Source organism: Bos indicus x Bos taurus, chromosome 4 (assembly GCF_003369695.1).
Source record: "Bos indicus x Bos taurus breed Angus x Brahman F1 hybrid chromosome 4, Bos_hybrid_MaternalHap_v2.0, whole genome shotgun sequence".
NCBI classification, from domain to species: Eukaryota; Metazoa; Chordata; class Mammalia; order Artiodactyla; family Bovidae; genus Bos; species Bos indicus x Bos taurus.
In genome coordinates, this window is record NC_040079.1 from 95,960,697 (window position 1) to 95,977,037 (window position 16,341).

Genomic DNA, 16,341 nt, shown 5'->3' on the forward strand with positions numbered 1-16,341 from the left:
TCAGAAAGCATTGTTCTTAATAAAAAATGTGGCCAACAATCTAAATGTCCTTCCCGAGGTGAATGGATGTGTGAATATTGGTCTGTTCACACAACAGAATACTATGCACAAGTGAAGAATGAGCTGCTGCTATATGCAGAAATGTAAATGTATCTCACTAACAATACTGATTAAAAGATACTAATACAAAAAAAGTGCACATGATTCTATTTACAAAAAATAGAACAAAAAGATAAAAGTAAAACATAGTTTTTAGGAATTTATGCTAAATCAATAAAAATGTAAATGAAAAGGTAGGAGATGGTATGAGTACCATAAACGGTAAACAACAGCTAGTGATTCTTTCTGCAACAGAGGGAGGGTGGAACACTGAGGAGGTGAGATGTGCCTAGGGTGCTGATACTGAGTGCTGTTTATATGGTTGTTTATTTGTTGAGAGTCATTGAGCTGTATATTTCTGTTTTGTGTGCTTCTTCCTATGTATGTTTTAATTCACAATATTGCCAGTCCAGGTTCCATGCAGGATACAGGATGCTTGGGGCTGGTGCACTGGGATGACCCAGAGGGATGGTACGGGGAGGGAGGTTGGAGGGGGGGTTCAGGGTGGGGAACACATGTACACCCGTGGCGGATTCATGTTGATATATGGCAAAACGAATACAATATTATAAAGTAATTAGCCTCCAATGAAAATAAATAAATTTAAATTTTTAAAAAAGACCATTAGTTCAGTTCAGTTCAGTTCAGTCGCTCAGTCGTGTCCGACTCTTTGTGACCCCATGAATCGCAGCACACCAGGCCTCCCTGTCCATCACCAACTCCCGGAGTTCACTCAGACTCATGTCCATGGAATCAGTGATGCCATCCAGCCATCTCATCCTCTGTCGTCCCCTTCTCCTCCTGCCCCCAATCTCTCCCAGCATCAGAGTCTTTTCCAATGACTCAACTCTTCGCATGAGGTGGCCAAAGTACTGGAGTTTCAGCTTCAGCATCATTCCCTCCAAAGAAATCCCAGGGCTGATCTCCTTCAGAATGGACTGGTTGGATCTCCTTGCAGTCCAAGGGACTCTCAAGAATCTTCTCCAACACCACAGTTCAAAAAAGGCCATAGAACACAATTAATAAAAAATAAATTGTTTTAAAATAGAAATTTTATTTTCTGTTTTATCATTGAAAATTACCCAAATATCAATTAGAAAATAGTTTACAGTGATAATACAAAATTATTTTACAAAGGGAAAAATGTCTTAACTTTTTGCATATACATAAAATCATACTGCTGCTGCTAAGTCGCTTCAGTCGTGCCCGACTCTGTGCGACCCCATAGACAGCAACCTCAGGCTCCCCCGTCCCTGGGATTCTCCAGGCAAGAACACTGGAGTGGGTTGCCATTTCCTTCTCCAATGCATGAAAGGGAAAAGTGAGAGTGAAGTTGTTCAGTCGTGTCCAACTCTTAACAACCCCATGGACTGCAGCCTACCAGGCTCCTCCAGCCATGGGATTCTCCAGGCGAGAGTACTGGAGTGGGTTGCCAGTGCCTTCTCTGAAAAAATCATACTACTGTATTCTAAATTACTAAATAAAATATAGCTATATTATAATTATATTAGTTCAATAATATTTTATTAGAAAATGTACCCATCATAAAAATACCATTTGCCTTTTATGAAAATATTTAATTATACAATAAATGTTGGTTGAATTCATTGTGAAGCTTATTTGAATCTGATAAAGCAGCTGTTCACTACTGCTATTATAAGGCAATTTTTAAATGCCTATATATGACCCTCAACTTTGTTTTAAATACACATACCTATTTTATGTATGTCAGAATTTGAGTTTCAAGAATTCTGTATTATAAAGAAAACAGTCATCACAAAATTATTGACAAAGATCTATATTCATGCTACCTATAATATCAGAATTAACAACATATTATCATGTTCCCGATATTTCACTATTCAAGTATTCATTATTTTATTTTATTCTATTATTTATTTTATTTATTATTTATTTTATTTATTATTATTTATTATTTATTTTATTCTATTATTCATTTATTTTATTCTATTATTTTAAAGTAGTTAACTATATCAGCCCTCCTAAGAAGTCAATTATTAAATGAATGAAGTATTAAGATATTGGATGAGTGAGGGGAGTCTACTCTCTAAACCCTAGAAATTTAGTTGTCGAATATTTTATTTATTAGTTGAAAATGTTTCACCCCAATTCATCAATGCTCAAACTAAGTAATACATTGATCAATAATAGATGTTCTTTAAAAAGACGCATTTTGTGTCTTAGTTTAATTCCTGTTTACGAACAGCTTCAGAGGTATATACTCCTCAAATATATTAAAATACTAGGTGTTTTTTGAAAATGATAACAATTTATCAATTATTAAAATAATCAGTGAATTATTAACAATTTATAATTATGAACATAAATATATTAATAAACCAATACATTTTATTATATAACAGGAAAATAAAGAACATTCAAAGGTAATGCATGTAAATGACATTTTATTTCAGACGTAAGGCAGCTGTTCTGGAAACTTTCCGTTGCTTGGTGTTCCTAATGCTCTGTAGATCAGGTCATCTGAAGCCTTGCCTCTCTTCTTCGTCATTTGCTTTTGAGGTAAGATGTTTGCTTTAGATAGCTGTGGCAGGATTAAAAATTGGTTGCGTATTTCACTCATCCATTCAACAGTGTTGTCTGTTTATTCTGTGACTGTTACATGTGGGGGATTTTTACCCATTGACTTACAGTATTTACTTGTTGTGTTCCTCAAGCTAGTTAATATTGTTGAGTCTCAGTTTTTTGTTCTCTAAATTTGGCTTGATATCATCAACCTTCATAAAGCGGTTGGACAAATTGCGTCACATGATGTTTATAAAGAAATTAGGCCATATAGTTTTTTCTCAACAAGTAGTAAAAGTGATTTTTACAAAAACGTTCTTGGCAGAGACTGTGCCATTTGAAACTTTTCCTTTTTAGGCTCTTAAGTGAAAATTGTGATTAAGATATTTTGTCCAAAAAAAAAAGAGAGACATTTTGTCAAGTACCTGCAAATTAAAAATTCTTTAGAAATAATATCATTAATGTCATTGAGATCTTTCTACAACTGAAAATATGTTTAATTTGACCTTGTGTTTTTAGGAATAAAACTTGTCTTCTAAGAACTACATAGAAACTTTGAATCCATATTTATGACTTCAGATCTTAGGTGTCTGTTTAAAATGTTACTTTTATCACTAATGCTTTAATGGACAAAGTTTTAGTCTTTTAAATTTAAGGTTATATCATTTAACTTTGGTGCTAAGAAACCTGCCAACATCCCTGGAATGTGTGTTGTGTAACCTTATTTAAGCATGAAACATAAATGCTAACATTTTCTCCAATGTTAATGGAAAAATTGAAGTAGACACTTTCATAACTGAGTAACAGTTATAAGTTTGGACCAACTGTTTGGAAGAGAATTCAGTGATATGTGTCAAATTGCAAATACTTTTACCCTTTGATCCAACACTTCACTCCTAGGAATTTATGCTACACAAATGATATGCGTGTGTGAATTAATGTATATGGAATATTAGTCATTTGTAATGGAATGCTGAAAACAGTCATTAACAATCATTAATGTCCTATTAAGCCATTAATAGGAAACTGCTTAAAAATTATGGTTAACATAATGAAGAATATACATTTGGCAGTGGAAACAGGGAAGTCTTTAATACCAGTATGGAGCATTTATTAAAAATACATATATATTTGAGCTTGCTCCATCATATGTATGGCCTTCCATACTGGCTCAGCAGTAAAGTGTCTGCAATGCAAGTGATTCAGGTTTGATCCCTGAGTCAGGAAGATCCCATGGAGAAGAAAATGGCAACCCCCTCCAGGATTCTTGCCTGGGAAATCCCATGGACAGAGGAGCCTGGAGGGCTACAGTCCATGGGGTCGCAGAGTCGACATGACCTAGCGACTAAACAACAATAACAACAGGTGTGTGTGTGTGTATGTAAATATATATATATAAAATGGAGAGAGAGAAAAGAGAGAGAGAGAATAAAACAGGATACAGGAGAGTCTGTGAAGTATGTGAAGCGTGCTGCCATACAAAGCGCATTGTATAAAAATGAGGAAGGGAGTAATATGCATATAAATATTTTTGTATGTTTGCAAATATTTCCAGAAATATAGTCAAGATTCTAATAAATGGTTGCCTGTGAGAAAGTGAACTGTGTGGCTTGAAGAAAGTACTAGAGGAAAGATTATTCATTAAGTTAATATTTTTGGTACCTTAAACTTTCTGAACCATGTAAATATATTTCTATTTCTAAAAGTATCTGAATTAAAAATGATGAAGCATTAAATCTTAGAATCGGTATATTAGATATCATCTAATCTATATATTTAAATAGGTGTTAAATAAAATTTATACATCTACATATATTTTGTTTCTTGAGGTTACAACCCAAAATTGAAATGAAAAACTGTACATGTTTAATGAAGTTTAGAAATATAAATGCTGAAAACGTTAAAATCTAAAATCATAGCATTTTCACGTTCTGTAGAAGGGAAGATATTCTAATTGTAGGGAGGAAGCAGAGTAATTCCACTTAATAAACCTACTCTTGGGTATATTGTGATAGTTTATCTTAAATGCTCCAAAACAATGAGACAATGTAGGTTCTTAAGTCATCCATGTTGTAAATGTGAAAATATATGATTACAAAAACACTGGGGTTTTTGATGGTGGGATGGTGAAGGATCCAACTTTGGACTGGGATGAAATGCTATCTCTTCACTTAAGTTAGTCAGTAGGTGAAAGTGAATGTTAAGACTTTAGCCACATTGTCTAAATTTGATTCCTGGCTCAGGAACTTACTGGCTGTGTGTGTCCCTGCACAGTTACTTGATCACTTAAAGATTCTTAGCCTTAACTTCCTCATCTGTAAAGGGAGAAACTAATAATGTCTATCAAATAGGGTTTTGAGAATTAAATGTGACAATCTATGTAAGAAATTTAGTACAGTGCTTAGCACATAGTATGTGCTTAATAAACGTTCAGCTCAGTTCAGTTCAGTCACTCAGTTGTGTCTGACTCTGCAATGCCATGGACTGCAGCACACCAGGCCTCCTTGTCCATCACCAACTCCTGGAGTTTACTCAAATTTATGTCCATCGTGTCGGTGATACCATCCAACCATCTCATCCTCGGTCATCCCCTTCTCCTCCTGCCCTCAATCTATCGCAGCATCAGGGTCTTTTCCAGTGAGCCAGTTTTTCACATCAGGTGGCTAAAGTACTGGAGTTTTAGCTTCAGCATCAGTCCTTCCAGTGAATATTCAGGACTGATTTCATTTAGGATGGACTGGTTGGATCTCCTTGAAGTCCAAGGGACTCTCAAGAGTCTTCTCCAACACCAGAGTTCAAAAGCATCAGTTCTTCAGCACTCAGCTTTCTTTATAGTCGAGCTCTCACATCCATACATGACTACTGGAAAAACTGTAGCTTTGACTAGATGGACCTTTGCTGGCAAAGTAATGTCTCTGCTTTTTAACATGCTAATGTTAGGTGCTATTATTATTATTTTATATGAACCTAAGGATCCCTTGAAATAATCCTTTTGCTTGTCACAAGATCCAAAATCAAGTTTGGAAACAACTGACATGGGGTTTGGAAGAAGCAACAATGTTGACCATAAAATTATGGTTATGAGTTCTTAGCTTGATACTCACTTTGTTGGACATTGGATTTTGTGCCCCAGATCGTTTACCTATAAGATAGGTTTAATGAGAACTAATGTGCATGGAACTTATACTATGTTCTAAATGGCATATTTGCATTATTTCATTTGGTCCTCATATCAAACTCATGATGTAGTAACTATTATGTATTTTTATAATGGCAAATGGAGTAACAGGTTGACTCACTGTCTGAATTCACATAGGTAGTATGCAAAGAAGTTAGGATACAATGCAGGCAGTCTGACACCACAGCTCTTGACCACTGAGCAATGCTTTCTTCTGTGTATGGACAGCAGTACTCAGCTACCTAAAGGGGTTTAGATGAAATTTCAGATGCAATGTAGCAAAAGTACCTTGAAAAATGTGGAGAGCTAAAAGGTCTTATTGATTTAACTGCAAAGTGTTTTGAAAAGACTCATAGTGTGAAAAAGTTGCCCCTGAATTATCTTTGGTTTATGATTCAAGAAAGGGAGAACCATGGCAAAATATTTCCAGAAAGGCACACACCTGGCCACTTCTTCAAGAGCAGGTATTGCCTGCGATTTGCCACTAAAACATGTCCTTAAAGTGGTGTAATAATGATATCTACACCATGTGGCTCAGTGGAAAAATTGAATGACACAGAGAACATAGGAAGCACTTGATACATTTTAGTTATCATTATTCATATTGCTATTATTGTTATAAAAAGTATTTGCACTACTGGTATCATCATTAAAATATATATTTAACCACTGAATTTCCAAGATTAAACCTGAATAAGTCTTCTGTGACTAGAGGTCAATAACTAGATGGTAAAGACTACACAAGTATTTTGTTATCAACATTTTGTACCTGGCGATCTGTTTTAAAGTTCAAAAAATTAGAAACAGTTAGCAATTCTTATGTCTTAACTGTGAATTTGAAATTTGTGTTTTCCTCACACTTTTATATCTTAGAAATTTATGTACATCTTTGCAATTTATCAGAGTTTTACTAAACCAGTTCTTTGCACCCACAAACTGTACAGAAACCTAATGCATGGCTTCAGTGACTCCATTCAGTATAAATTAGGAATGAGTGACAGGAATGATTATCCTACAAGGACACAGTGTTCTCATCAATTTTCCTTGAATCTATCACTAGAATAACTGACATTGAAGTAATTAATCCTCTCTTTCTTTTATAAATCAGTGTTATATAAATTGGCAACATCAGCTAGTAGCTCTATGACTTCTATATTTGTCTCAACGACTGGTGGCAGGTTGTTATATTGCTTTATTATGTAAGCCAAATTTCATAGGTGTGCATGACAACAGTTCTGTACTAAACAGGCATACTGCCGGTCACACTTACAGCTAAAAACTCATGTACACAAGCATGCACAGACTGGAGAACTGACCTTAAATTATTTTTCACTTAGATTGTAAAAGAGCTCTTAGGTAATTACAAGTCAGAAATACAAAGGAAAATTTGAATCTGATCCTGTGACTTCCTATGGAAGTTTTTGTCCTCTTTAGCTTGGATCCACAGAACATTAAGTAAGGGTGTGGTTCTCTTGGTATTTGTAAATAAAATTTACTGCTATACCAGTACACAGTTGTCTGTCTAGTTTTTGCAGTGATGAGTCTGTGCCCTTGTACATTTCTCTTTGGATAGATCAGTCAGTATCTTGACTGACTCACATAATTTTTTCTTCAAAACTTGCTGCTTTATGGATACGATATTTGACATGAAAGCAATCCCTTCATTCTTTTCATCCCTCATTCCTCACTCAGATAAGCACACACATTTTTTTTTTTCTGTTGACTCAGGTCTAAGATCACCTGTGGACTTGTGATAAATTTTATCAGTAGGTTTAAAGGTGTCTAACCTTACAGACACTTAAAGAGAAGATAGCAAAGTGAAAGATGAGTAGATATTTTGATAAGTATATAGGTATATAAGATAATGAGAAATACTTGTTTCATATATTTTGATACTATGTATATTTTGTTTCATGTAACTTTTTATTTAATTAAGGAGATAGTTTACAATACTGGGGAAAAAAAACATTGAAGTCACACAAATCGAAGCTCCAGCTCTGCCAATTGGTTTTATGACCTTGAGTGATTATCTAAAATAACCACACCTTAGTTCCCTCCATGAAAAAAGAGAATAAAAAACATATGAAAGTTGATTTCTATATTCAAAGGAGTAAGAAGATAGTCTGTAAAACTACCATAATATCTGGCATGTAAGTAATAATTGTATAACTTATCTATATATACATATAAACCACATACATATATTTAAAATAATATTTTGAGGACTAGGTTATTTAAAGCAATGAAAACATGAACCTGATAATATCTGCTTATTCAGATCAGATCAGATCAGTCGCTCAGACGTGTCCAACTCTTTGCGACCCCATGAATCGCAGCACGCCAGGCCTTCCTGTCCAGCTCAACTCCCTGAGACTCACGTCCACTGAGTCAGTGATGCCATCCAGCCATCTCATCCTCTGTCGTCCCCTTCTCCTCTTGCCCCCAATCCCTCCCAGCATCAGAGTCTTTTCCAATGAGTCAGCTCTTCGCATGAGGTGGTCAAAGTACTGGAGTTTCAGCTTTAGCATCATTCCTTCCAAAGAAATCCCAGGGCTGATCTCCTTCGGAATGGACTGGTTGGATCTCCTTGCAGTCCAAGGGACTCTCAAGAGTCTTCTCCAACACCACAGTTCAAAGCATCAATTCTTCGGCGCTCAGCCTTCTTCACAGTCCAACTCTCACATCCATATATGACCACAGGAAAAACTATAGCCTTGACTAGACGAACCTTTGTTGGCAAAGTAATGCTTCTGCTTTTCAATATGCTATCTAGGTGGTCATAACTTTCCTTCCAAGGAGTAAGCGTCTTTTAATTTCATGGCTGCAGTCACCATCTGCAGTGATTTTGGAGCCCCGAAAAATAAAGTCTGACACTGTTTCCACTGTTTCCCCATCTATTTCCCATGAAGTGATGGGACCAGATGCCATGATCTTCATTTTCTGAATGTTGAGCTTTAAGCCAACTTTTTCACTCTCCACTTTCACTTTCATCAGGAGGCTTTTGAGTTCCTCTTCACTTTCTGCCATAAGGGTGATGTCATCTGCATATCTGAGGTTATTGATATTTCTCCTGGCAATCTTGATTCCAGCTTGTGTTTCTTCCAGTCCAGCGTTTCTCATGATGTACTCTGCATGTAAGTTAAATAAACACGGTGACAATATACAGCCTTGACGTACTCCTTTTCCTATTTGGAACCAGTCTGTTGTTCCATGTCCAGTTCTAACTGTTACTTCCTGACCTGCATACAAATTTCTCAAGAGGCAGGTCAGGTGGCTGGTATTCCCATCTCTTTCAGAATTTCCCACAGTTTATTGTGATCCACACAGTCAAAGGCTTTGGCATAGTCAATAAAGCAGAAATAGATGTTTTTCTGGAACTCTCTTGCTTTTTCCATGATCCAGCAGATGTTGGCAATTTGATCTCTGGTTCCTCTGCCTTTTCTAAAACCAGCTTGAACATTAGGAAGTTCACGGTTCACATACTGCTGAAGCCTGGCTTGGAGAATTTTGAGCATTACTTTACTAGCGTGTGAGATGAGTGCAATTGTGTGGTAGTTTGAGCATTCTTTGGCATTGCCTTTCTTTGGGATTGGAATGAAAACTGACCTTTTCCAGTCCTGTGGCCACTGCTGAGTTTTCCAAATTTGCTGGCATATTGAGTGCAGCACTTTCACAGCATCATCTTTCAGGATTTGGAATAGCTGAACTGGAATTCCATCACCTCCACTAGCTTTGTTCGTAGTGATGCTTTCTAAGGCCCACTTGACTTCACATTCCAGGATGTCTGGCTCTAGGTGAGTGATCACACCATCGTGATTATCTTGGTCATGAAGATCTGTTTTGTACAGTTCTTCTGTGTATTCTTGCCATCTCTTCTTAATATCTTCTGCTTCTGTTAGGTCCATACCATTTCTGTCCTTTATCGAGCCCATCTTTGCAGGAAATGTTCCCTTGGTATCTCTGATTTTCTTGAAGAGATCTCTAGTCTTTCCCATTCTGTTGTTTTCCTCTATTTCTTTGCATTGATCACTGAAGAAGGCTTTCTTATCTCTTCTTGCTATTCTTTGGAACTCTCCATTCAGATGGTTATATCTTTCCTTTTCTCCTTTGCTTTTCACTTCTCTTCTTTTCACAGCTCTTTGTAAGGCCTCCCCAGACAGCCATTTTGCTTTTTTGCATTTCTTTTCCATGGGGATGGTCTCGATACCTGTCTCCTGTACAATGTCATGACTCTCATTCCATAATTCATCAGGCAATCTATCCTTCAGATCTAGGCCCTTAAATGTATTTCTCACTTCCACTGTATAATCATAAGGGATTTGATTTAGGTCATACCTGAATGGTCTAGTGGTTTTCCCTACTTTCTTTAATTTAAGTCTAAATTTGGTAATAAGGAGTTCATGGTCTGAGCCACAGTCAGCTCCTGGTCTTGTTTTTGCTGACTGTATAGATCTTCTCCATCTTTGGCTGCAAATAATATAATCAATCTGATTTCGGTGTTGACCATCCGGTGATGTCCATGTATAGAGTCTTCTCTTGTGTTGTTGGAAGAGGGTGTTTGTTATGACCAGTGCATTTTCTTGGCAAAACTCTATTAGTCTTTGCCCTGCTTCATTCCGTATTCCAAGGCCAAATTTGCCTGTTACTCCAGGTGTTTTCTTGACTTCCTAGTTTTGCATTCCAGTCCCCAAAATGAAAAGGACATCTTTTTTGGGTGTTAATTCTAAAAGGTCTTGTAGGTCTTCATAGAACTGTTCAACTTCAGCTTCTTCAGTGTTTTGATTCCAAAAGAACATGCCATGTCTATAAATTCAGACCTCAAAAATTTTTTTAATCTGATTTACACTTTTTGTTGAAATCATTAAGATGGAAGCATATCACTGTAAAAATGTTACTGGCTCAGTCATGTCCAACTCTTTGCAAGCCCATGGACTGTAGCCTTGTTCGTGGAATTCTCCAGGCAAGAATATTGGACTGGGTAGCCATTGTCTTCTCCAGAGGATATTTATGACACAGGGACAGAACCTGGAGCAGATCCTTTACCATATGAGCCACCAGGGAAGCCCCATCATTTTTAAATTGTAAACAAATTTGTATCTGCTGAAGATGCACACAAGAGGTGGGTAGGATTTGAACAAGCAGAGGGGAAGGTGAAGAGCACTTGACTGACTGAAGGGAGATTACAGGGAAACATCTGGAAGCAGGGGTGACCATGAACGATCTGAGTGGTGAGATGAGCCTAGTAACAAAAGCCTAGATAAATAAATCCTTGCAGAAGACAGAACCAGCTTGCCTAATGCTCTAAGTGACAAAAAGAAACGTTTATTCAATATTCACTGATTGCCTGGGCTGGGCAAAGCACAACAAAAGCCTTGTTTATGTGGAGCTTGATTTTAATAAGTGTAGTGTTAATTTTTGATTTCTGGAAAAACTTACCACAAATGTAATCACTTAATACTAAACACATTCACTGTCTAACAGTTTCCAGAGATTGGGAGGTCAGGCACTGTTTAAATTTCATACTCATCTCTCTGCTCTGGGTCTCAAAAGGCTGCATTGCAGGTGTCGGCTAGATTATGTTATCATCTTGCGATTTAACTCTGGAAAAATCCACTTCCACCTCTCTCAGTTTGTTGACAGAATTCATTGCTTTGCACTCGTATGACTTAGGACCTCACTTTCTGGTGCTTTTCACTGGAGGCTGCCCTTGAGGTCCCCGAGGCCGCCTGTGGGTCTTGGCCATGTGGGCTTCCTCCACATGACAGTCTACTTCATCAGGCTGCACAGAGAAACTATCACTTCAGGGAAGGCTCAGACCCTCTTTTAAAGGCTTTCACCTGTTACAGCTGGGCTCATCCAGGATCAGTTCAGTTCAGTCGCTCAGTCATGTCTGACTCTTTGCGACCCCATGGACTGCAGCACGCCAGCCTTCCCTGTCCATCAGCAACTCTCGGAGCATACTCAAAACTCATGTCCATTGTGTTGGTGATGCCATCCAACCATCTCATCCTCTCTTGTATCCTTCTCCTCCTTACTTCAATAGTTCCCAGCCTCAGGGTCTTTTCCAATGAGTCAGTTCTTCGCATCAGGTGGCCAAAGGATTGGAGTTTAAGCTTCAGCATCAGTCCTTCCAATGAATATTTAGGACTGATTTCCTTTAGGATGGACTATTTTGGATCTCCCTGCAGTCCAAGGGACTCTCATGAGTCTTCTCCAACACCACAGTTCAAAAGCATCAATTTCTTAGTCACTCAGCTTTATTTATAGTCCAACTCTCACATCCATACGTGACTACTGGAAAAACCATAGCTTTGACTAGATGGACCTTTGTTGGTAAAGTAATGTCTCTGCTTTTTAATATGCTGTCTAGGTTGGTCATAGCTTTTCTTTTAAGGAGGAAGTGTCTTTTAATTTTATGGCTGCAGTCACCATCATCAGTGATTTTGGAGCCTCCAAAAATATTTCCACTACTTGCCTTCTTGCTTGCTGAATTCCAGGCATGTGCAGTGCTCTAGGAATGTGCTCACTCTACCCTGTCTTGAAACTTTGCTCTTGATTTTGCCTTTACCTGTTCTTTCCCAGGAGTCCACCTGTCCTTCCCCTCATATCAGGTCTGAACTGAAATGCCACCAGCATTCCTTGGGAACCATTTTTGTTATTAATTTCTAATTTTGCCTCCTCTGCTCCTGACTTGTTTTTCACTTTAGTATTTATCATTATCATATATATATATATATATGTTTTATAAATATATATATGTTTTATAAATATATATATTTATAAAATTCAGAAAACAAGAAGGAAAGTAGTGGAAATATATATATATATATATAAATGTGTATAATATTAACACGCACAGTGTTCTTGCCTGGAGAGTCCCAGAGACGGGGAAGCCTGGTGGGCTGCCGTCTATGGGGTCACACAGAGTCGGACACGACTGAAGTGACTTAGCAGCAGCATATATATATATATATATATATACATATGCTGTATTGTTATTGTCTGTATACCTTCTCTAACTGTGACACTCAGAACCTTGAGTGGCCCCATGATTCCCGCCACTGCTGTTTATGAACTGTCAGCCTGTGTACTCCCCTCCCCAGAACGTGGGTGAGACTTATGGATGCTTCTGGCCAATAGAATATGGTCAAGACAATATAGTCAAGACTCTTTAATACCTATTTATTGATTCAGTAACTATTCAGTGGACACTGACATTCCCTACTTGATAGCTGTTACTCACCAAAATGGAGGAGAGCAAGTTGCTGGAATTTTCACCTGACATAGAATTCTGAATTTTGAGTGACTTCAAATGACCAGTCATAGGTAGTCAGAAGTCCCTTGTTATCCAAATGGTTGATTAAAATACATGCATCAGAAAGTGAAGAGAGGCTTAGCAGTTCTTGGTATCACATTCCATAGGTCTCCCTTTCTTCTCTTTTTTTAAAGTAACATTCAACCTTCTTTGGTGTTTAAGTTATCTATTTCTATGTAAAAAATAACCCAAAACTTAATGGCTTAAAATGATGAAGATTCATTATTTCTCACAGTTCTGTGGTATTTCCACTGCTGCTTTAATGTAAACTCATTCATCAGATTATATGCAGCTTAGGGGTCAGCTGTGCTGGACATACACAAGGGTTACATGAGGGGGCACCATTCTGGCTGTTAGTGGAAACACCTTTATTTTCACTCCATGAGACCTCTCACTCTGTAGTAAACCAGACCAGGTTTTTAATGTGGCAGTTTCAGGTTCATGACAATGGAATCTGCCACACTTCTTGGAGCCCAGGCTCTGAAACTCAAAAAGTGTCATTCCTGCCATATTCCATTGGTCAAAGACCATCACCAGGCCAGTCACTGTTCAAGGACTGGAAAAATAGACTCCATCTCTTGATTAGAAGAATAGTCAAACATGTAAAATATCATGTATGAAATGAGACGCCAGTCCAGGTTCGATGCACGATACTGGATGCTTGGGGCTGGTGCACTGGGACGACCCAGAGGGATGGTATGGGGAGGGAGGAGGGAGGAGGGTTCAGGATGGGGAACACATGTATACCTGTGGTGGATTCATTTTGATATTTGGCAAAACTAATACAATTATGTAAAGTTTAAAAATACAATAAAATTAAAAAAAAAAAAGATCAAATTGAAATAACTTCATGTAAAAAAAAAAAAGAGTATGCATGGATTTATGGCCATTGTCCAGTCTACCACACATGAGTTTTATGTTATTTAACTTTATCTCACAATGATGATTGGTATATCACAGGACATAGACATGTTTGTCTGAAGACATCTTAGTTGATTTTTTTTCAGCTATACACCTGGCCTTATAATGAATGTAAAGAATAGACTGCACCCAAATTTTAATTATGAAATACATGCTGCTGCTGCTGCTGCTGCTGCTAAGTCACTTCAGTCATGTCCTACTCTGAACAACCCTATGGACTGCAGCCCACTAGGCTCCTCCATCCATGGGATTTTCCAGGCAAGAGTACTGGAGTGGGGGTGCCATGGCCTTCTCTGGAAATACATGCTAGTCTACCATAAACTTAACTTATTGATTTAAGGGGGAAAATAACACGCATGCATACACACACAGACTGACTTATGAACATTCATAGTATACAGTCTTGACTAATCTATTTTAATATTATTCAAGCCTCAAATATTTTATCAACTATACAGAGTTTGCATTTGTGAATTATAGCTCTGTTTTAAATAATATTTTATTCATATCAACTCATAACTTTCCCCATTATATAGTATTTATTATACACTAAATCATATAAAGTAGCTTTTAAAAGACAATAAAATTAAAGCCACCCACCTTAAAACTAAACGTTACAATACCAGTGAGGTATTATTAACACCATGACCTGCTACCTGGGTGATCCTGCTCTAGTTCACACTCCCACACATGCTGCCATCGTTCTGTACGGTGTGTTTACGTTGCCATGGTTGTTTCTATACCAACCCCAATTTTTCCATATATTCTTGAATTTATTAACTAAAGAATATTTAATTTATTTAAAAACTTTTTGAGTATAATACAATGATACCATATTATACATAGTTTCCTGCAATTTCCTTTAATTTACTGAACATCTTCTTTGTAAAACGTATCCTTTTAGTTGCAGTGGTTGTAGATTATATACATGTTATATAACTATATCCAGTATCTGTTCTCCAGTGTTTGCTTCCAGCTTTTACAATGCTACAGGGAAAATCCATGCACACATCTAGTGAATGTGAAATATATAGAGTTTCTCTAGGGTTATACAGCTGGATATGGAATTGCTGGATTATAGGAAATGTAGCCTGATTACATTCTTAAAGGAATGCAAATTTGTTTTCCAAAGTGATTTTAAAATTTACCACTGAAAGAGTATACATTCCCTCTCCAAAACTGAAATTGTCAGATATCTTAACTTTTGTTCATTTTGGACATTAAATGATTTCTCATTATATTCCTAATTACTATTCTCTTGCTTATTACTGAGGATGGCCATTATTCCATCTTTATTGGTTATTTATGTTTTCTTTTCCAGTGATATGCACTTGTATGTCATTACCCATTTCCCTATTCAGTTGTTATTTAGTTCTTCTTTTAAGAAATTCTATGTAGGATACCATTCCTTCATCACATTTGTTAAAAAGCTTTCCCTAGCTTGTAGTTTGTCTCACTGCCCCTGTATTGAACTCAGATGGATTTTATTTCCATAGAGTGAAAGTGAAGTCACTCAAGGTGTGTCCAACTCATTGCAACCCCACGGACTGTAGTCTGCCAGGCTCCTCCCTCCATGGGATTCCCCAGGCAACAATACGGAAGTTGGTTGCCCATATAATCGTATACTACCTCCACACATAAAAATGGTACTACTAAATCATTCATTATTACTAATTCAGATGAACATATACTTTTTTCCCCACACATAGTGCTAAATATATCCAGCTACAGTTCTTCTTGTAACTACTAGCATAAGTCTATATAATCTTATCTATAATTATGAAAAGATATAAAACTAACATATGATGTGAACTTTAATTCCACAAGCATGACTTATTTATCAACGTTTATTGCCTATCTAAGTTTTAAATACATCTATCAGAATTTCTTGTATCCTATTTTAGGAGACAGTACTCAAACTTAAAATTAATTCAAAATCTTTACATCATAGCAAAACTGCTAAAATGTACTGGAAAGCTTCTGTATCTATGACGCTATGTTACAGAGAATATGCGGCTTCTATTAAACAATGCAATTATTAGCCATTACTTTCTGTTCAGTAGCTATTTATCTCTGAGCTTCCCTGGTAGCTCAGTCAGTAAAGAATCTGCCTGCAGTGCAGGAGACCCGAATTCTATCCCTCGGTCAGGAAGATCCCCTAGAGAAGGAAATGACAATGCACTCAAGTATACTTGCCTGGAAAATCCTATGGACAGAGTAGCCTGGAGGGTTCCAAGAGTTGGACACAACTTAGTGATTAAACCACCACTAGCTATTTATCCAG

General features: G+C 37.1%; 1 protein-coding gene across 5 annotated transcripts in view; it reads left to right on the forward strand.

The window, feature by feature from the left end:
- The window catches only part of AGMO (alkylglycerol monooxygenase), a 390,090-nt gene that overhangs the window by 204,726 nt on the left and 169,023 nt on the right, over nucleotides 1-16,341 (forward strand). For all 5 annotated transcript variants that reach the window (XM_027540026.1, XM_027540025.1, XM_027540024.1 and 2 more), the window contains one exon: nucleotides 2,535-2,640. In XM_027540026.1, coding sequence (XP_027395827.1) covers nucleotides 2,535-2,640 — 106 coding nt within the window. The remainder of the gene's footprint in view (nucleotides 1-2,534; nucleotides 2,641-16,341) is intronic.